The sequence below is a fragment of the Ranitomeya variabilis genome, chromosome 1 (assembly GCF_051348905.1).
Source record: "Ranitomeya variabilis isolate aRanVar5 chromosome 1, aRanVar5.hap1, whole genome shotgun sequence".
Classification (NCBI taxonomy): Eukaryota; Metazoa; Chordata; class Amphibia; order Anura; family Dendrobatidae; genus Ranitomeya; species Ranitomeya variabilis.
In genome coordinates this window covers 354698154-354720897 of record NC_135232.1, presented here as the reverse complement: position 1 = coordinate 354720897, position 22744 = coordinate 354698154, and the positions used below count along the sequence as shown (strand labels likewise).

At 42.6% G+C, this 22744-nt stretch overlaps 1 protein-coding gene across 2 annotated transcripts in view; it reads left to right on the top strand.

Annotated features, from left to right (window-relative positions):
- Positions 1-3609: 3609 nt before the first annotated feature.
- SHC3 (SHC adaptor protein 3) overlaps positions 3610-22744 on the top strand; it is a 189475-nt gene continuing 170340 nt past the window's right edge. The window contains exons 1-2 of one of the 2 annotated variants that reach the window (XM_077299832.1): positions 3610-5376; positions 6304-6937. In XM_077299832.1, the coding sequence (XP_077155947.1) occupies positions 6398-6937 (540 nt within the window). In that variant the 5' untranslated portion in view covers positions 3610-5376; positions 6304-6397. Of the gene's footprint in view, positions 5377-5433; positions 6938-22744 lie in introns of those variants that run through there. The other variant, XM_077299827.1, reaches the window with a different exon arrangement.

Sequence of the window (22744 nt, the reverse complement as noted above, 5' to 3'; positions counted from 1 at the left end):
GGTCCCTACCGGTTCTTCCAGTGTACCAGTCTTGTCTACCAGTCCTGCCAGAGAGCCAGCCTTGCCCGCCTGCCTGACAGTGTTCCTGTTGTACCCGTCTGCCTGCCTATGTGCCAGCCGTGCCCGCTTGCTTGTCTATGTTCCGTTCCCCGGTGGGATCAGCAGCCACAACCAGACTCCACCCTGGAGTGGTACCTGGTAGCTTCCTATTGCACAAGTCTGACCTCACCATTAGAGGCTCCAGCGAACACCTAGGAAGCTACTTAGTTACGCCCCTTCCAGGGAGGTTTGGTCTGTGGTCCAGTGGGGCCACTCCCCCGCACGCCCGCGCCAACCAGTCTGGGCGCGAGCACGACATTGGCATCAGTACTAGTATTGGCAGATGACGTGTTGTCAACACTTGGGTTTGCCAGGTCACATAGCTAAAAGGGTTGTATGGTGTAAATTGATGTCTGCAGTGACTCTATGTGCCTGCAGATTTCTGAATCCCACCAGCGCACTCACTGTGCGCTGCGATTATTTGTTGCATCTAGTGTTCAGTGGGCGCGGTCTTGCTCAATACAAGCGTATGGAGCGAGGTCAAGCCCACTGGACAGGTTCTGGCCGGGAGTATGCATAACGCATATATACCCCCGGTCCGGGCTCAGAACCTGGCGAGTCCTCGCAGCGCACAGTGCATGGGGGGATTCATACATCTGCAGTCACACAGAGAGTGACTACAGACTTATCGATTTAGACCAGACAACCCCTATAGGCTTATACACAGAATACTCTCTATACATTAAATCTACGACTAAGGATTGCTTGTCTGCACCAATTGTCACTAAATGCAGTCAGAAGTAAACATGTGCAAAAAAACTAGTGTGAACAGCTCCTGATAGCTTTACACTCCAGAATTCCTGGATGTATTGCTAAATGGTGCTTTTAGGTTCAGTTCTTCCTGATGATCCGTAGGAACTTCTCTGGAGCAAACGCTCACATGGTAACACGCATTCTTAATCCTGCAGGACAGAAATTCCCTTTCTGAATTGCCTGGATACACATTTGGCCCAGACCTTTTTCTATATCGTCATGAAACTTGTAATACACCCACGATGTTTCAATACATAATTGACCATTATTTGTTTTTCTTTATTCCTACCAGATCCTAATGATTTCATTGACAAATTCCAACATATCCTTGTTCCCTTGTGTGTTGCCATGGCAACCCCTTGTTGCTAAGGGAGGGTTCTCACGGTATATCATCCTGCTTGCTGCTGTATGAATTGTTCCCTTGGAAAGTCAGGTAGTCTGAAATGTTGCCGTTTATACTAACGTTGTTGCATTCGAAACCCCTCCTGTGCTGGAAGTACGAAGGAGAAAAAGAATGACAATTTGTCACTAATGACATAGTGGCGTTTTACAGGTTTAAAACAACGATTCCTTTTCATTGCTGCTCAGCATTCGGAAGAAAACACAATGATTCACGACGGTTCTATAAGCCGATGACTACATTATGCCGTACATTGAATTGGGCCACAACAGGGCCACTTCACACAAAGGGCCACTAAGGATTTAGTCTTTATGCTGCTTGTACTTTTCACTCTTTCCCAAAATGTGTCCTATTCTCCATAACAGAAAGGAAAACATCTTATGGCTTTGTTAATGCATTTATTTCTGTCAAACGCCTTCTTTCTGTGTTTTTTGTAGACATTTTCAATCTTATATCTGTTTATATACAAATATAGCGGCTTATGGGGATTTATATGATGCAGAAATTTGGTTCCAAAATTCTTTTGTTGCCGAAAATCTCATTCTGCTTCATTCCCCCTGACTGTTTTACAGGGGGAGGTAAGAGACATCCAAAAAGAGTGGTAGTTTCTAGCTTTCTTGCCTTGTGATGAATAAAACACATTGGGGCAGACTCTCTAAAATGGTCTAATTTTTAAACAGTCTTCAGGTTATTAATTGTGCTTTAATACAGGAGGGTCATCATGATCTCTTCTGCATTCTCGTTCTGTATATCTTTGCTTTATACTGTATCTAATACCTTACTAGTAAGCCATATTTCTGTAATTTAGCCTAGTCCCTTAAACTGGCTATACACGTTAGATGGCTGACAGCTGAAGAAGCTTTGGTCGATCGTTCAGCCAACAGGCATCTCATCCTACTCTCCCATACTCGGGAGCGCTCATTCGGCCAAGCGCTCTGCCAGTCTCTATTAGAAACCCACCAGCTGACATGTTGGCCGGTGACTTATCTCCTGGAGAACAATGCAAAAGCAGACATGTTCAGTTGACGTCTCTCCCAACCATCAGTTGGCCAGGACCCCATAGATATTAGACAGTTAACCGTTGATATCAGTTGGTTCGTCTGACATTAGTTAAATGTGTATGGGGTCCTTAAGTCACTCATTGGCTATACAGGAGAATAGACTTCATTTTTAGTATTACCTTTGCTGCATAAAATACTTAAACGAAATGAGTAAATACACTGCAGTAGATAAAATAACAGCAATAGTGCATAAAAAAAACATAGTGTACTTAGATAACAAAATTTTGATTAAAAAAACGTAAAAAGCAATCCCACCACATCAAGTTGACACTTTTCGGGATGGTCCTAACCGCTACACGTTGCATGTAGACCAACTTATATTCCAGTTTCTCTCTTTAGGCTTTTGTTTCAGGTTTTTGCACTCAGCGCACATAAGGGTGTTGATTCCCTTTTCTTTGAGCTGGTCATTACGTAGCTATAGCTACCCATGGCTAGGTGTCCACTAGTCGGGGCCTCGGTCCTGCTTGACATATTCACATTTACCTCATTTGATATATGGTAAGGTTTTTATAGTATAGGTTAGGACCGTCCCAAATAGGATAATCTTGTGCATTCAAGCAAAGGGTTCATTTGCACTTACAGAGATACCTGACCAATTTCTGTCCAATCTGACCACAATTTGTGTGTGTAAATGAGCATTAGATCTGACTGACATCTGCCTTCAATTAGATTTGGTGAGTTTAGTCTGATTGATCAGAATTTTTTGTATTTTAATTAGTCAGTGGCACAATTTAGGACCATATAGATGCATTTAACACCCATTTAGAGCACACTATGTCCACTATCTGCTGAGGCCATGCCCCCTAGTCATGCAAAATGGAAAAAGGTGTTTAAAATGGCAAATAAATGTTATGCACCAGGTTTCATTCAGAGATTCTGAATTATTTTAACATGACTATTGTGCCGGCTGTGATGCTTAAGCAGATTTTTCTGCAAATTGTGTATCCTATAATGGAAACTTCGTAGCACATGTTTATGTAGGTAGATACATGACACATAGATTTTATAGCTCAAACATTGGGCCCCAATGATAACGCAAACATCCACGTTCTGATTTCGACCCAAAGTGTAAAAATGAACCAGAAGATCAGAGGTGGGAACAGTTTAGTAATTATGTTTGTTTTTCTTCCAGAGATTTGGGCATTTTAATATCATTTTTACAGTCTTTTCATTGTCAATATACCAAAAATTCATTCACTTTCACAATTGTTTGATTGTGCTGACAAAATGACTGTTTAGCATTTCCGTACATGAACTGCACTTCCTATTATTCTCTCCCACTCCTGAAGATTGACGGTTCAGACTAGAGGGTGATCGGGCTGCGGTTCTGAACTGTGCGCTCTCTGATGCTACAAGCGGAAGTATCGTTGCCTTCGTACCATGAAAGGAGCTCAGGGACTCAGAAGCTAGCCAGATCCAGTGGACCGACTGGCTTCATAGCTGCACTTTCCAGCTGTACAGTAAACAGCTTTCAAAACTTTTGTTAAAAGCTAAGTTGCAAAGTTGCTGCTTTTTACAAGTAGATGGTAATTTTACCAATTTACGATGTTGAGCCAACCCTTTAAAATTAACATTACATTGAATATTTGTCTCCAGGACATTCAGGTTATATCCACAGAATTTGTGATAAATTCCTGATAAAAGTTAATTTTATTTCTGGAACCCACACCTATTTATTTTTTTAAAGGGGGCTCCTTTTTAATAGCCATATGTGAATGAATTGATGATGTGCGTGAATGGTCCTCTCCATTCAGATATATGGTAGGTTCAACAAATAGCCGAACGAGCTTGCCCTATTCGTGAGATAGGCATGGGTTCTGGCAGTGAGACCTGTACCTATCTGACACTTTCATGTCTGAGATGTCAATATCTCTTTAACCCCTTAAGGTAAAGAAATAAAATTACCCCTTAACCTACATCTGTAGTATATGACAATTAATAGGAGTAGTTTGCCAATAGTAATGGGCGAACGTGCTCTGATAAGGTGTTCTCCGACCATGCTATTGTGGTAAACGAGTGTCTTCAGCGTGCTCGAAAAATATGGTCGAGTCCTCGCAGCTGCATGTCTCGCCACTGTTTGACAGCCATAACACATGCAGGGATCACATGTTTGTTAGACAATTCCTGCATGTGTTGCAACTGTCGAACAGCCACGAGACAGGCAGCCGTGGGGACTAGAAAAACATATTTTTCGAGCATGCTGAAGACACTCGATTAGCACCGAGCATGATCGGGAAACACCTTATCAGAGCACGTTCGCTCATCACTATTTACCGAGCTCGGCCTCTTTATATAAAATGTATTAGTTATAATTGTTAATGTAGTCTGTTTGTCTGATAATAATATTAATAATCATAAATGCACTACTATTTGAAAGAATCACACAACAGTGTCCAAAAGGATACATTGCTGTATTACCAGGAAATTTGTGCATACAAAGGTGCGGAAAGCAAAGGGTTAAACCTCTAGTCTGCGCGACTCCCGGTAGAGGATCATCCAAGACTCTGTGGCTCAATATGTCAATGTAATGTGCTGCAATAGGCACATTGGGCAGAATGCGCACGTTCATGAATGAAGCAGGTATTAGTTTAATAGTCCTCAAAGAGATGGATTTCTAGCTTGCAGCCGGCAACGCTCAGATTTTATTCATCCTCGGCATCTGTTTCTTTGTCAGGCTAAGGAGATGTAATTGTTTCTCAAAAAGCTGCGTAATTAGGTTAGATGTTGTCGAATGCTGCCTGCGATCAAAATGGACTCTTCCACTATTTAGCAAGCCTTTGTTGAATGAGTCATCCAGGCTGTCTCTCATTGGATGGAATGGTTAGCACCCAAGGGATTGCCAGGCAGAGGCTGCATGGCCCTGCTTCATTCACAGAATTATTGATATGCCAGCCAGCCCTTTCATTCACATAAATAGGCTTTCATTCACATCTTGCCATTTTTCTTTGTACAGTACATAGAGAAGAAAAGCATTTGGGGGCTTAGAGAGCGTTCATTGCGTTAGATATCTGCAGCCACTGCCTAGAATGGGAGTCTTCACCGTTCGTGTGCTGCTAGATGAGGGTAAGATGAAGTCTGGGAGAACACTGCGGCGGGTCGTGTCGTGTGCTTAATGAAAGGCTATTCTGCACTTCACTGCAAGCTCGCTCTGACATGAAATGGGACATTTCCATTATTCCTCACTCCTGGGAGCTGACATCTTGCATGTGTCAGACATGAGACTAATGAAATATCTCTGAAAGTTTATTTAGCCTTTTTACATTGTCTGTGCCACAGCCTTATGTAGTGGGTGCATGTGTTAGGGAGGTCTAGTAGTGGGAGATCACTTATACATCTCTGTTATTTCTCGTTTATTTGTGGAGGTCGTAGGAGATTGTATAGTGCGGTAGCATGCTCTATAAATTGTCTACTTGTTACAGCCGGTAATGTTAGCATTTTCATATACGATTTCGTATCCGGTGTACTTACATCATGTATGTAGTATGGTTACGGTAGTTGGCGATGTGTGATCACCCTATATAGCAGGACTATATTCTATGTGACCTGCTCCGGGTATTACAGGTGCACATCACCTTTGGAGGGGGAGTAAAATTGATAAAACTTGAAGAAATGATCCTTTTGTGAAGTTGGGAAAGGAAATTTGAGAATTGATTGGTTCTAGTGTGCTGTAAGTGGGTGGATGTTTTTTGTGCTACAGGAAGTGATTTGCCGTGCTCACTGAGCCTTTTGTTGAAAAGGGTCTCCTCATTTGTGTGAGTCATGCTTTTGCTGTGAGCGAGTTGGCAGCTCTAACCAGAAGTGGAATGTCATATAGAACTGTCTGCTCCTGCCTTGCTTCCGAACCTAAAGCTGCACGGACGTAGAAACGTTTTTTTTTCTTTCTTCTAGAGAAAAAAAGAAAAAAAAAAAACAGAACAACAATTAATGATCTTTTTTTTTTTTTACTATTTTATTATACGGTTGACGTGTTTATTGCATTTGGTTTTACAGGTGCCACTATGAACCTCTGGAAATGGTAACAAAGGTGTATCTTAGATTGGCATCGGATTTGCCACAACGTATGAATGAAACTAGATAAAAGGGCATGCTTCAACGTACCAAGTATAACCGTTTCAAGAATGAATCTGTGACCCCGGTCGATGATCTTTTGTACAACCTGTCCACGAACAGTAAAGCCTCTACAGTCGCCGGTAACCCAGCTACGATTCCGTGCCTGGTTCCGACCACAGACTTACAAAAGGACCAGGAAGATGGACCCACCTCTCTTTGTACATTTATACACAAAGTGTCTCACATGAAACTCTCCAGCACGGGCAGCCTGTTGGGTATAAAGAACCTTTCCTCCGCAGTAAAGGAGCTTGCTGGTTCCAAGTTACAGGGTAGCTCTCCTGCTCTTAGTACATCAGCAGGGGCTTCAGAGAACGCATGTAACCTTGTCTCTACCCCTCCATGTTCTCAGCAGGACGTGAGCAGGATGAGCACAGGGAAAAAAACACGATCGGAAGAAATGCATCTTGGAGGCGAAGATTGGAATCAAAGTAGCACCTTCGTCAATAAGCCTTCTCGAGGATGGCTGCACTCGAATGAGAAAATTCAGGGACCTGGAGTGACGTACATTGTGAAGGTTGGTCTGCTGCTTTCTCCTTGTCTGCTTTTCTCACATTAGTTTGGTTTAGCCTTTAGAAAACCATTTTATTCATATGGGTCTCTTATCATTCCACCTATACATTGCGTAAAATAATGGCTGACACATTTATATATGAGCAAATGGTTCCATTGGTCTTACAGGATTGTTAGAGCTTTACAGATTGTTAATAGATTCATTTGTGTGTCGTACTGAAGACGAAGCAGGTGAATTAATGAATACAGTGGATGTCTTAGGCGAATTAATTTGCTGTTCATTAAGATCTCTGTGCCCGTAATTAAAGCACAATCCCACTGAAGTCATTCTTTTGGCTATGTGCGTTTTCATTGTCTTAAATCTTGTATACTTGACTCTACATCAGTGGGTGAAGAATGATTAAAGACCGCATGTGGGGTCCAGATATGTTCCTTGACCGTGTCTTCTCAATTGTATTTATATTCTATATCTAATATCATACAAATATAATAATATATTACAACGTGCCATTTCATGCATGCAGAATAACAAGTAACTGTTGCATGAATCTGTTTCACTGATAAAACGCTCCCAGTTTTGTGAACAGAACAGTTACCACCTAATTGCACAATATGGCAGTTCACACCTTCCTTCCTCCCAATACACATAGGTAGAATATATGTGAATATATATTATATGTGACATATATGTTACTACCCTTGTTCCCAAGGCCAAGAGAGCACTTGAGCATCACACACAAATTTTTTTTAAATTTTTCAACTTATTAGATGTTTTCACCATATTATCGAATTCTAATTGTTCATTTATTTATTGAATTCCAATGACGAGCCGATAACATTTGTGTTACTCTTTTTCCCCCCAGCACTAGTAATTTATTTTCGGTGACAATTCTGTTGTTTTTCCGAATCTGTACTTGTGGCTTAATATCCTAGTTGCACCCACCTCCTCTGCATTCAGTAAAATACTGTTCGTTCTGGGCTTTTGTTGGTAACAGGCTTGTGCGCGCGAAGTCGTAAAAACAAATGTTCTCGCTGTAATTAGAGATATATATTATGTTTTATAATTATCTGAGGCCGACTTTTTTTTTTAGTCTGGATTTCAAAGTAATTATAGTACAACGTACTAGGTGTCGGGTGGGAATTTTCATGCAGATTTTGTTGTGGATTTCACTTTTAGTGAAAACCTGCAAAAAGTCCATGTCCGTGACAGAATTGACATGATGAGGATTAGAAAGTCCACAGTTTGCTTGTTTTGTGCTACACCAGAATAGGTTTTCTTCAAAAATTGAGGAAACTGCACTGAAAATCTGCAGAAATGTTGCAGCTGTGAATTCACCCAAAGACTGGAATCACACATGCAGTTTATAACTAAATTTATAAAGGGACTTTTACTTCCCCCTGAATTAATTTCTAGCTTTGGATAAAAAAAAATTACATCAGAACCGCATCTCAAACAGCACCAAATACGGCTAGTATTGTAAATATGCTCAGATGGGCTCTGTTACTTAATGTCGCAATTCAGACAATGTACTAATGCGGCCCCCAAGCCGAGATCTAGGAGATGGCAGTTGTTTGAAAATGCTATTTTTTCACATACGTAACATTACACCGACTGTGTGCAAGCAAGTTTTAGTGGCAATGTAAGGTAGTCGCCTCTGAGATCCTAGCACAAGGACCATATATAGTTTATATTATCAGCATTTACAGTGCAGGAAATCTCCAGTTCAGATGTATACTTAATCTATTATTTATTTATTTGTCACATTGATGTTGAGCTATGTAGGGTACATTTTCTCAGAAACCTATTTTTCTTTGACATTAGCAATATACTATGCCAGTACACAGCAGTGGCATTGTACTGTATATGAGCCATTTCTCACAAAATTAAAATTATCATTTTCTAACCCCTTCACGACCATGGACGTATTCATATGTCCAGGTTGTTAATTACTTACCCACCTTGGATGTATGGACACATCATATCTGTAATGCCAGGGGCGGACACAGACTGCTTGGGGCCCCTGTGCAGGAAATCAGCCTGGGCCCCCCTCCTTTTAAGGTGACAAAGCTAAGGGACTGTGCTATACATAAGTGAGTACACTTTATACTAAGGGACTGTGTTAGACATAATAATCGATAATAATGTTTTCCTCCACCTCCCCCTGTTCTTAAACCCATTATAAATCCCCCGCATCCCATTATTGCCCTCTCCCCCACCCCCCCATGATTGACCTCTTCACCACCTCCATTATTGCTTTCTCCCCCACCACCCCATATCATTGCCCATTCCACCACCTCCATCATTGCCTCCTCCTCACCACCCCCATCATTGTCCTTTCCACTGCCACCATCATTTCCTCCTGCCCCACCACCCCTATCATTGCCCTCTCCATCAACCCAATCATTGCCTTCGGCCCCGTCACCCCCATCATTGCCCTCTCCTCCACCTACACACACACACAGCACCATTCACCTCTCTGCACACACACACCTCACCTCTGCTCACACAGTACCCTGAAGCCGCACCATCGCTGGCAGCTTCCTGTCTCACACAGCCATGGCGCTAAATGATGATGTCATTCAGCCGCTGCTGTGTGGCAGGAAGCAGGATGGATCCATTCCCTGCAGCTCCGCTGCCTTTTTCTCTTGCAGGCAGCGGAGCTGCAATCCCATGATGGCAATCTGGCCAGGGTCCCCCCGGAGACGGATAAACTGGCCAGATTGCCCTCATTATTAGCCACCCTGCAGGCAGGGATGGTTTTAGGCAAAGTGGGGCCCTGAGCAAAGTTTAAAATGGGGCCTCAAATCCTAACATCACATCACACAGAAGCATTTCTATTGTATTTACAAGCGCTGAGTTCAGGCCACTAAAGGAATGTGATCGACAATACTGAAGTTGTTCAACGCTTGTTTCCTGGCCTCTTTACACCGTCTGAGAAAGAATGATGGGAACAGAACAATCACTAATAGATCACTAACAGATCACCGTACAGTATCATGTTACCAGCAGCACACCTACAGTTTACAACAGCGATGTGCTGCTGAGAACAATGATTTCTGTTCCGGCATAACCAATCCAATCAATGGATGAATAGGCAGCATTTTACTTGTTTAGTATAATACACCTCATAGTCCTCAATATATTATAATGTGCACCACAGTCCTCCATATTGTAAAATACACACCGCATAATCCTCCATATAGTATAATACACTCCTCAGTCCTCAGTCCTATAATTCACTTCCCACAGTATAATGCACCCCATAGTTCTTTATATAGTATAATGTATTCCCCATAGTCCTTGATACAGTATAATGCAGCCCACATATAGTATAATGCAGCCACCCCATAGAGCATAATGCAGCCACCCCACAGAGTATGATGTAACCCCCATGGAATATAATGCAGCCACCCTCATATAGTATAATGTAGCCCCCCCCATAAAGTATGATGCAATCACCCCTCATAGAATATAAATATAATACAGCCCCCATAGAATATAATACAGCCCACCTCCCCATAGAATATAATGTAGCCCCATCAAAGAGTATGATGCAATCCTCCCTCATAAAATCTAATACAGCCCCCATACAATATAATACAGCCCACCTCCCCATAGAATATAATGTAGCCCCCATAGAATATAATGCAGCCCCCCATAGTATATAAAACAGCCTTCCCCATAGAATATAATGCACCCCCCATAGTATATAACACAGCCTCCCCCATAGAAGATAACGTATAATGTACCCACCTTAGTATACAACACAGCCCGCATAGTATACAGCACTGTCCGCATAGTATACAGCACTGCCAGCATAGTATACAGCGCAGCCTCATAGTATACAGAACAGCCTCATAGTATACAGCGCAGCCTCATAGTATACAGCGCAGCCTCCATCATTGCTTTGAACTGTACCGGCAGACGCCGGTATAGTTAGATGCGGCGGGGGAGTCGGCGCTGGCGGCAGGCGGGCCCCCTGCCTCACAGGGGCCCCATAGCAGCTGCGTGATGTGCCGCTAGCTGGGGGCCCCTGGGGGAGCGAGGACATAGGCAGCTGCCTGCCCCTAACGCCGGCCCTGCCTGCAGGGGCCCCCTGGAGCCTCCGGGCCCCTGTGCAGCTGCACAGGTTGAACAGGCGGTATGTCCGCCCATGTGTAATGAGGCACCACAACTGCAGAAACTTTGATCACATTAAAGTGCATGCTGATTCTCCAGGGGAGTGGCAATGCTCCCCGCAACTACGATTGCTGTGATTGGCCGTTCAATTCTGAACAGCCACTCATGGCGGTTTTTGTGTTTCAGGCAATGAAGTTGATTGGTGCTGCAGCCTAGCAATGGCAGCATTACCAGACGCAGCTATGGCGATGACGTCGACTGCACCAATCAGAGAGCACAGACGCGATCTGACCTCAGTATGACCGCCCTGCACTGTTTTTAGAGCGGTCATAGTGCTATTCTGTCACACTGTGCTGGGCCTTGTGGTGCCACAGACTTTTTGAAGCCTGTGCCATCACTGCAGCTGGTGTTCATCTTTTTCTTGAAAGAAGTTCCCGATCCTTTCCTGATCCTTGGTCTTTCATAATCTGTCCTAATCTCCCCTCTACCCCCTTTTTCCCTCTTTCCCAACCCCCTAACCTCCCCCCTTCTTCTGCCGAGCGCTGACCAGTGCTTAATCGCTGATTAGTACTTGATCACTCAATTTTTGGCACTTTTTTTTGTCTGTGCATCCTTGTCTATCCCCCCCACTTGCACCACATTCGTGCATGCATCCTGCAGCCGCCGAGCACTGATCAGTGACACGCAATCAAATAGCTCTTTTCCATGACTTTTTTGATCTATTTGTTCTCCCCCCCTTTGCACCATTTCCATACGTGTGTCTTACAGCTGTTGAGCCGCTAATCAGACGCATCACTGTTTAGAGTCCGTGCTCACTTTTGGCAAGGATTTTTTTCTCCTATTTTTTTCTCTCCTTTTTGCACCACATCCGTGCCTGCATTCTACAGCTGTGGAGCACTGGTCAATGATGAACATCACTGATCGGCCTCCTGTTGTTGGTTTTTTTTTTTGTGTGAAAAAAGAATTGAATAACAATAGTTTACATTATAATAATCAGCTTATACTACAGTATTTTATACTGAATTTAGACAGGGTTAGTGTCGGATAGGAAAGCAGAAAAAAAAATCACATCCGTGCATGCATCCTACAGCCGTTGAGTACTGATCAGCGACACATCACAGATCGGCCTCTGGTTGCTGTTTTTTAAATTTTTGTGCGAAAAAAGAAAAAAATATTAGATTAGTTGCTAGGACTATATTAGAGGCAGATAATATATACTGTAGTAATCGGCATCTACTGCAGTTTTTTTGCTGAATATAGTCAGAGTTAGTGTAAGATAATTGCTGGCATTCATAACATCCGTTTAGTAAATTTGTTTTTTATATTTTAAAAAATTATTAGATTGTTAAAATTGTATTTTTATGTTTTTCTTTCTAGATTATTTTCTTTTTTTCTTTTCTGTTCTAAATAAAAAAAAAGTTTACATCAAACACACACGCATGCACGCACACACGCACGCACACACACACACCCCTGAATAAAATTTGGAACTCACACAAACACCACATATGTGAAAAAATGTCCTGCTCATCCCAATCACTGTATACAGCAGAGGAAGCATAAGCCTTCCTTGTCCCGGACACTACTAGTGAGGGATAGGATGCCACCTTCCTTTATTTTTTACTCTCCTCCTCCTCCTCAAGTGATACTGAACCGCCACGCAGATGCCCCAGGGAAAAAATGAACCAGCTCCCACTGTTACTGACCCCGTATAGACCTTACCACCCCTCGAATATTATGCAACACAGATTCCTGATTTTGTGGCGAAATCAATAATCAAATTTGACACCCAAGGCCTCACAGAAATTAACTTTTTCAAAGTCATTTTCTCTGAGGATTTTGTAAACCTCATGGTGGCTTAGAGAAATTTGTTCACCCAGCAATTTTTGGCACAAAACCTCCCCTCATCATTTTCTAACTGGACCCCTGTAGATGCAGTAGAAATGATATAGTAGCAGAAAAGGGGGCAGGGTAGGTACCTCTGAGTAAATACATCTACAGTCTAGCAAAAAAGAGTATTATTAACCCCATTACCACCAAATACTGGATAGGCGTCTCGCAACCCACAAATGACATTGCATGCTATGAACGCAGGGGATCGATTGCGGTAAATATAAAATGCGATCTCTCAGAAATACGGCAGCAGCTCTGGTCACACTGTTTTGAATTGACAGTCTGTTCTAAGTTTGGTATGAGGAACCACACATTTTCCTATACTCCCCCAATGAATCTTTAATAAGGAATGTGTGGGGAGACAGGGTGAAAGGAACCTCAACCTACCCATGTACTGTGATTGGAATGTGGAGAAATGACAAGCCAAACAAAATAGGTGAGATTGTTCCTATTATTTAAATACAGATCTATTGTTCATATTTCGGACCTGTGGGCCTTGAGCAATCCCTGGATGGGATACTGAACATATGGCTAGATGCACTTGACTATTTGAGCTGGGCTCTTATTTTTGGGTACATAGAGATTGATCATGTCTCTAAGTGGACATGGAACAAAATCCCTAAATGGTATATATTAGATCCTATGGATCCTTGCTTCTTGAGGAGAAATGGATATGCATTGTTTTTTTTTCAAGTGAATGTCGAGTGTTATCCCTAAGGTTTATGGATTATGGTGTGCAGTAATAGAATTCGAAGGGATTGAGATACTCTCTTTTTTGAGTGGAATTTGATCCTGTGAAAAATACAGCACTCATCCGCAGACTTATACAAATTAGAGCTACTAGCTTTTTTCTTGTGTGTTTAGTGCTGCTACCATGTTTAACGCCTTTCTGACCTCGGACGGGATAGTACGTCCGAGGTCAGATAGCCCGCTTTGATGCAGGGCTCCGGCGATGAGCCCGCATCAAAGCCAGGACATGTCAGCTGTTTTGAACAGCTGACATGTGCCCGCAATAGCGGCAGGTGAAATCGCGATTCACCCGCCGCTATTAACTAGTTAAATGCTGCTGTCAAATGCTGACAGCAGCATTTAACCAGTGCTTCCGGCCATCGGGCCGGAAATGAGTGCATCGCCGACCCCGTCACAAGATTGGGGGTCAGCGATGCTTCTGCATAGTAACCATAGAGGTCCTTGAGACCTCTATGGTTACTGATCCCAGCTAGCTGCGAGCGCCACCCTGTGGTCGGTGCTCATAGCACACCTGCAATTCAGCTACATAGCAGCGATCTGATGATGCAGAGGCGATCGAGTTGTGCCAGCTTCTAGCCTCCTAAGGAGGCTATTGAAGCATGGCAAAAGTTAAAAAAAAATGTGAAAAAAATAAAAAAAAATAAAAGTTTAAATCACCCCCCTTTCGCCCCATTCAAAATAAATCAATAAAAAACAAAAATCAAACCTACACATATTTGGTATCGCTGCGTTCAGAATCGCCCGATCTATCAATAAAAAAAAAGGATTAACCTGATCGCTAAACGGCGTAGGGAGAAAAAAATTAGAAACGCCAGAATTATGTTTTTTTGGTCGCCTCGACATTGCATTAAAATGCAATAACGGGCGATCAAAAGAACATATCTGCACCAAAATGGTATAATTAAAAGTGCCAGCTCGGCACGCAAAAAATAAACCCTCAACCGACCCCAGATCATGAAAAATGGAGACACTACGGGTATCGGAAAATGGCACAATTTTTTTTTATTTTTTAATCAAAGTGTGGAATTTTTTTTCACCACTTAGATAAAAAATAACCTAGACATGTTTGGTGTCTATGAACTCGTAATGACCTGGAGAATCATAATGGCAGGCCAGTTTTAGCATTTAGTAAACCTAGCAAAAAAGCCAAACAAAAAACAAGTGTGAAATTGCACTTTTTTTGCAATTTCACCGCACTTGGAATTTTTTTCCCGTTTTCTAGTACACGACATGCTAAAACCAATGATGTCGTTCAAAAATACAACTTGTTTCACAAGAAATAAGCCCTCACATGGCCATATTTACAGAAAAATAAAAAAGTTATGGCTCTGGGAAGGAGGGGAGCGATAAACGAATGTGGAAAAACAGAAAATCCCAAGGTCATGAAGGGGTTAATGTATATACCACTCACATTGTACTATGTTTATTTAATGTATGTGTAACACCATCAATTTAGCAGTAGAAATGATGAAGTTTTGGGGCCTTGTCCTTCAGATGTGGTTAGTGAAGAAACCAGAACTTAGGCAGTATTGGAGTGTTTTTGTTTTATACAACACTCTTCTGTTCCACATGGCTATGATCTGTAAATGATTTGAGGCAATCCATAAATGTTTGCATTACAGTGATAATGCACAATGTCCTCCCCGAGATGACCCCAACTTTGACTGACTTTTCAAAGTTCAGTTGGTCATTGATCACTACAGCAACCAGTACATTACCTAAAGGAAATTCTTTGTGTATGAGTCCCTAATCCATTTCAAGGGGAGGCTCAAATTCCAGCAATACCTGCCCAATAAGAGGGCCAGGTGCGGAATTAAACTCTACAAGCTGTGCGAGAGTGCCCAAGATTACACCCACAGGCTTAGAGTTTATGAAGGGTAGGACATCAAGATTGAATGGCTAAGGGAAGTACACACCCTGAATGTCCTCCTGTCCTGGGAGTGAGTTGAAAAAATTATGTGGGATTTGTTGCACCCACTGCTGGATCAAGGTTATCATCTCTATGTAGATAACTTTGATACCAGCATCTTACTCTTCAAGTCCCTCTCTGTAAGAGCTACCGCAAAATGTGGAACTGTCAGCAAAATTAGAGAGGCCTCCCTAAAATGCTAATTGGGGAGCTGCTCAGAAAAGGTGAGAGCAGAGCCCAATGTAGCAACAACATGCTGGTGGTCAAGTACAAGGACTAGAGGGATGTCTTTTTCTTGACCACCATACATGGTAATGGCAGCACCTCCACCACTGTACCAGGTACCTCAACACCGGTCTCCAAACCAGAGTAATGTAATGGGCTACAACAAGAAAATTATGAGAGTTGAACTCTCTGATAAAGTCCTAAAGCCGTACAGTGCGATGAGAAAAGCCAAGTTGTGGTACAAGAAGCTGGCAGTGGACATCGTACAGGTGGCAATGTACAACTCTTTCATGCTATCACGATGTGCAGGCCACTAGACTGGTATGTACCTTCAATTCCAGAAAGTAGTGATCAAGTCCCTCATCTTTGGAAGTCAGTAAGGAGTGGGCCCCAATACTTCCGGAACTGAAGGTGCTCGTATTGTAACAGGCCAACATTTCCCAGATGAGGTCCCTCAAATCACAAAGAAAGGTAGGTCGCAAAAGAGGTGCCCAGTGTGTTACATAAAGGAGATATGCAAGGACACCACTTATCAATGTATCAATGCGACACCTTACCTGACAAACCCGGCCTGTATATAAAAGTATGCTTCAAACTGTAACAAACATCCATGGGCTTATAAATTTATGCCTAACTTACACAACTCACATATGCCAACCTGACGTACACTACACAACTCACATATGCCAACCTGGCATACACACACAACTCACTTAAGCCAACCTGATGCACACTACACAACCCACGTATGCCAAACTAACATACACTACACAACTTGGGTATGCCAACCTGAAGCACACTACACAACTCACATGCACCATCCTGATGTACACTACACAACTCGCGTATGCCAACCTAATGCACACTACACAATTCATGTATGCCAACCTGATGCACTCTACACAACTCACATGCACCATCCTGATGTACACTACACAACTCAAATATGCCTACCTGGTGTACACTACACAACTCACGTATGCCAACCTAATGCACTCAACACTACTCATGTGTGCCAACCTGATGCACTCTACACAACTTACGTATGCCAATACATTATAAAATTTACATTCCAGGAATCACTAGATCAATTCGAATATAGGGTCACTTGTGTGGGGTTTCCACTGTTTAGGCACATCAGTGTCTCGCCAAATGCGACATGATGATGCTTGCAGACTATCCTATCAAAGTCTGCATTCCAAACATCACACCTTCCTATTAAGTCCATTAGTACGTAACTGAGGAAGGTCCCAAATTTGGGGACCGAAACGTTTGTTGGTACTAAAAATAAATTCTTCACACAGCATTAAGTTGTGCCAGGTTCTTCTATCTAATATCACATGGTGTGGGAACCTACCTGAGCACCATCATTAGTAGCGTACGCATATTTATCTTATGAGATCTGGTGGCTGACTCGGTTATTGCATAATATTCTACTTCTTTGCCTTAAAAAACTCATGGGTTGCTTTCAAAGTATGTTTGGGGTCATTGTCCATCTGCACTGAGAAGCGCCGTCCAATCAACCTTGCTACATTTGGTGGAATTTGAGCAGAAAGTATAGCCTTGTACACTTCAGAATTTATCCAGCTGCTTCTGTTTTCATTCACATCATCAATAAAGACATGGAAGACATTGGAAGACATGCATGACCATGCCATCACACTGCCTCCAACATGTTTTACAGAGGATATGGTATGCTTTAGATCATGAGCAGTTCTAAGCCTTCTCCATACTTTCTTCTTCCCATCAGTTTAGTACAGGTTGATCTTAGTTTCTTCTGTCCCAAAAAATGTGTTTTTCCAGAACTGGACTGGCTTCTTTAGATGCTTTTTGGCAAAGTCTAGCCTTTCCATTTTAAGGCTGATTAATAGTTTACATCTTGTGGTGAAGCCTCTTTATTTGCTCTTCTCTTTATGGTACACATAAAGAAAACGCCTACTTCCTGTAGAATGTTTACTTGGGTGGATGCTATGAAGGACTTTTTCTTCATCATGGAAAGGATTATGCTATCCTTCACCACTGCTTTCTTCCCTGGATGTCCAGGCCTTTTTCAGTTCCCAAACTTTCCAGTTTGCTCCTTTTTTGAAGACTGTACCAAACTGTTGATTTGACCACTCCTAAAATTTTTGCTATCTTTCCGATGGATTTCTTCTTTTTTTCAGGCTAATGATGGTCTATTTATCTTCCATTGAGAAGTCTTTTGACTGAATGTTGTGGGTTCACAGCAACAGCTTCCAAATGCACATACCACACCTAGAATTAGCTCCAGACCTTTTACCTGCCTAAATGATGATGGATTAAAGAGGGAATAGATAGCCCATGCAGCCCTTTAAAGAGCTTTCGAGATAATTTTCTAACTACTTTTGGTCCCACTATAAAGAGGCAGTTACATATTAAAGATATCTAGTTCCAAAACCCTTACTCTAATTAACATATGAAAACCCTCAAATTAAATCCAGGAGTCTGCACTTTAAACCCATATTGATTATATAACTGCATCTTGAATATTTTTTGGTAAACTGCTTAAATACCCAAACGTGTGTCACTGTCAAAATATTTCTGGACCTAACTGTATCTGACAGCATTTCATTCTTATTCACTCTAAAAAAATAACCTGAATCCCCAAGTGCAGATCCAAATCATGGCTGATCTAATAGTTGTCTCCTGCAGCCCCATCTCCCTAAAATTGAAAATGTTAAAGCTCTTGGAAAACGGGGATACATTATATATATATATATATATATATATATATATATATATATATATATATACATATATATATATATATATATATATATATATATATATATATATCTATATATATATATATCAGTACAGACCAAAAGTTTGGACACACCTTCTCATTTAAAGATTTTTCTGTATTTTCATGACTATGACAATTGTAAATTCACACTGAAGGCATAAAAACTATGAATTAACACATGTGGAATTATATATTTAATAAAAAAGTGTGAAAAAATAGAATTATTCTTATCGTTAATTCGGTTTCTAGGAGCCTTCCACGACAGCCATCGGGAGGTTGTCTCCATACCCTAATGGGGGACAGGAAGCACAAGAGGTTAAAACCCCCTCCCACCTCCCATTAACCAGTGACTTACAACTGAACCCATAGCACCGGTTACCTTTTAGGTTCTCAGAAAAAAATTATCCAAGAACATTGGGAGGGAATTAATGCTGTCGTGGAAGGCTCCTAGAAACCGAATTAACGGTAAGAATAATTCTATTTTCTCTAGTAGCCTTCCACGACAGCCACCAGGAGGAATGCCAACCAATTCTGTATTTAGGGAGGGACCACAGCCTGAAGAACCTTTCGGCCAAAGGCAAGATCCCGGTTGGATCAGAAGTCCAATCTATAATGCTTAGTAAAAGTGTGCAAGGAAGACCATGTTGCTGCCCTGCAAATCTGCTCTGTTGAAGCACCAGCCCTTTCAGCCCAGGACACAGAAGTAGATCTGGTAGAATGGGCTTTTAGGCCCGCAGGAACAGCTATATTCTGAGTTAGGTATGCTTCAGCAATGGCCTTCTTTATCCAGTTGGCAATGGTACTCTTTGCTACCTTCTTGCCCTTGTTTCTGCCAGAAAGATGAACAAAGAGATTTTTGTCTATTCTGAACAATTTAGTATGTTCTAAATAGTACAACACTATACAACGTACGTCCAAAGTATGAAATCTGTGTTCTTCCGGATTTGAAGGATTGTGACAGAACGATGGGAGGACTATATCCTGTGATCGATGAAATTCTGACACTACCTTTGGAAGAAAACATGGATCTGGTCGGAACACGATGGAAGTCATCTCTTATGGTAAGATAAGGCTCTCTAGTTGAAAGGGCCTGTATTTCCCCCACTCGTCTTGCAGTAGAAATTGCAACCAAGAAAGCCGTTTTGCAGGACAGAAGTTGCGAGGAACAGGATGATAATGGCTCAAATGGAGGAGCCATAAGGCCCTTTAGAACTATGTTTAAGTCCCATGATGGTACAAAAATTTGTTTTCTTGGGCAATGCCTTGATGCTGCGACCATAAACCTCTTTATCCAACGATGACCTGCAAGGTCTTGATTGAAGACAGAGCTCAAGGCTGACACCTGAACTTTCAAGGTACTTGGCTTCAGCCCCAACTCCAAACCTTTTTGTAAAAAATCTAATATCTGTGAGATATTAGGATGGAAAGGGTCAGGATTATGAGGATGACACCACGAGGAGAATCTATTCCAAATTTTGCCATATATGGCATTGGTGATAGGTTTTCTAGACTTCTGTAGGGTAGAGATTACTGACTCTGAAAGACCTTTAGCTCTTAGTACCTGGGCTTCAATAGCCAGGCTGCTAGATTGAACCTTTGTGGTTCCGGATGATAAAAGGGGCCTTGGCAGAGAAGATCTTCTGATGCTTGAAGAAAAACTGGACCATCCACCTTCAGTTCTTTTATGAGGTGGTACCAGCTTCTTTTCGGCCATGCCGGAGCTACTAGAATAGTCTGGACTTGATTGTCCCGGATCTTCCGGAGGGTCTTCGCAAGTAACGGTATTGGACAAAACACGTATGCTAGATGAAACCTCCATGCATGAGCGAAGGCGTCTACTCCTCGAGACCTGTCTTTGGGGTTTAGGGAGAAGTAGTTCTCGACCTGTGCATTCTGACTTGACGCTAGAAGGTCTATATCGGGAAGTCCCATCTGTCCGTCAACATACTGAAAATGTCTGCCTTCAGGCTCCATTCTCCTGGATGCAAGTCGTGACGGCTTAGGAGATCCGCATGAACATTCACTGACCCCCTGAGGTGTATTGCTGATAGTGAGAGGAGATGTTTCTCTGCCCAGCAAAATATTCTGTTTGATATTGCTCTCAACTGGTTGAACTTCGGACTTCCCTGGTGTTTTAGATGCGCAACAGTCGTCATATTGTCCGAGTAAATTCTGACATGTTGACCTATAATGAGACTGCTGGCCGCCAGAAGGGCCCTCTCCACTGCCATCAATTCTCTGGAGTTGGAGGAACTGGAGCTTTCTCTCTGATTCCAGTGACCCTGGAATGGGATCTGCGAGACAACTGCTCCCCAACCTTTTTGACTGGCATCCGTTGTCACCGTGATCAGTGGATCTTGTACCCAGTCTACTCCCTTTAGCAGGTTTGATTGTATCGCCCACCAGGTTAACGAAACCTTTACCTTCCCAGGAGTGTACACTCTCCTGTTCAGGGAATTTGGATTCCCGTTCCAGTTCCCTAAGATGTGTGCCTGCAGTACTCTTGAGTGGCTCTGAGCCCACTGGACTGATTGTATACAGGCCGTCATCGACCCCAGGAGAGACATTGCGGCCCGTAGAGTCGGAGAACGTTGTCTTTTGAAGTCTGAGACCTTGGAAATTAGATTTATTCGGTGTTCCTCTGGTAGGAAGGATTTCTGATTTTCTGAATCCAAGAGGACCCCGTGGAATTTCCTCACCTTTGATGGTGATAGCTGAGACTTTTTTAGATTTGGTATCCAACCCAAAAGCTGTAAGATGTTCAGAGTTTTGGAAATTCTCTGATTGAGAATTTCGGCGGAAGGACCAATTATTAGAAGGTCGTCCAAGTACAGCACTATAGCGATGTCTTGGCTCCTGATATGGGCTATCGTTTCCGCCATGACTCTGGAAAACACCCTTGGGGCTGAGGAGATCCCGAAGGGGAGAACATTGTATTGGAAATGTAAGATTTTTTGATTGAATTGGACCGCAAATCTTAGGTATTTCCTGTGACGAGGATGCATTGGAATATGGAAATAGGCATCCTTGAGGTCTATTGTTGCCATATATGAATGAGGAGTGATTAGAGGAATGGCTGTTTTTACTGACTCCATCTTGAACTTGCGGTAAGTTATATATTTGTTGAGAGCTTTCAGATTTATTATAATCCGAGATTGCCCGGAAGGCTTTTTTATCATGAAGATACGGGAATAGTGCCCTTTCCCTTGCTCGTTCACCGGGACCATGGAGATAGCTCTTGAGTCTAGCAAGTCCTGAATTCCAGCCATCATCAACTTTTGAGTCTCCCGAGATGACAGGGAGGTGACTCTTACGATCCTGGGGGGAGGTGCATCGAACTCTATCAGAAGCCCCTGTTGTATAACACTGACCACCTAGGGGCTGTTGGAGATATACTGCCAACTGTGAACGAAGTTCGAAAGCCTCCCCCCCACCGGATCGGAGTCATTGTTTTTCTTGTTGAGTTTGCTGGGGAATAAGGATGTTTTTAGGCTTCCCCATAGCATAACTCCACCTCCCGGTTTTTCCTTTCCCTTTACCCTGGGAGGGCTGGGACTGGGAGGCTCGAAAAAAACGCTTCCTGGGAGGCCTCTGTTCAGGAAGAGTTTTCTTTCTGTCTGTGGCTATCTCTAAGATGTCATCTAACGAGGGCCCAAACACATAGTCACCCTTAAAGGGAATGGAACATAGTTTTATTTTGGAAGTGACGTCTCCGCTCCACATTTTTAACCAGAGAGCTCTTCTGGCTGAATTTGTCTGGACCAAGGATCTGGCTGCCACCCGGATAGATTCCATTGAGGCGTCTGCGAGGAACCCAGTTGCTCTATGCAGCATAGGCAGGGAGTCCAGAACTTCCTCTCTCAGAGTACCTTGAGAGATGTGGTTTTCTAGCTCTTCTATCCAGCGGAAGAGAGAGCGGGCCACGCAGGTGGATGCAATATTGAATCTTAATGCCGAGGTAGATGTTTCCCAGGATTTTTTGAGAAGGCTCTCAATCTTCCTATCTAAGAGGTCTTTCAACTGGGAGGAATCCTCGAACGGCAGAGCCGTTTTTTTAGCCACACTAGCCACCTGAACATCTATTTTTGGGATGTTCCATTTTATTGCGTCCTCATCAAGAGGAAACCGATGTTTAAAGTCTGGAGGAGTT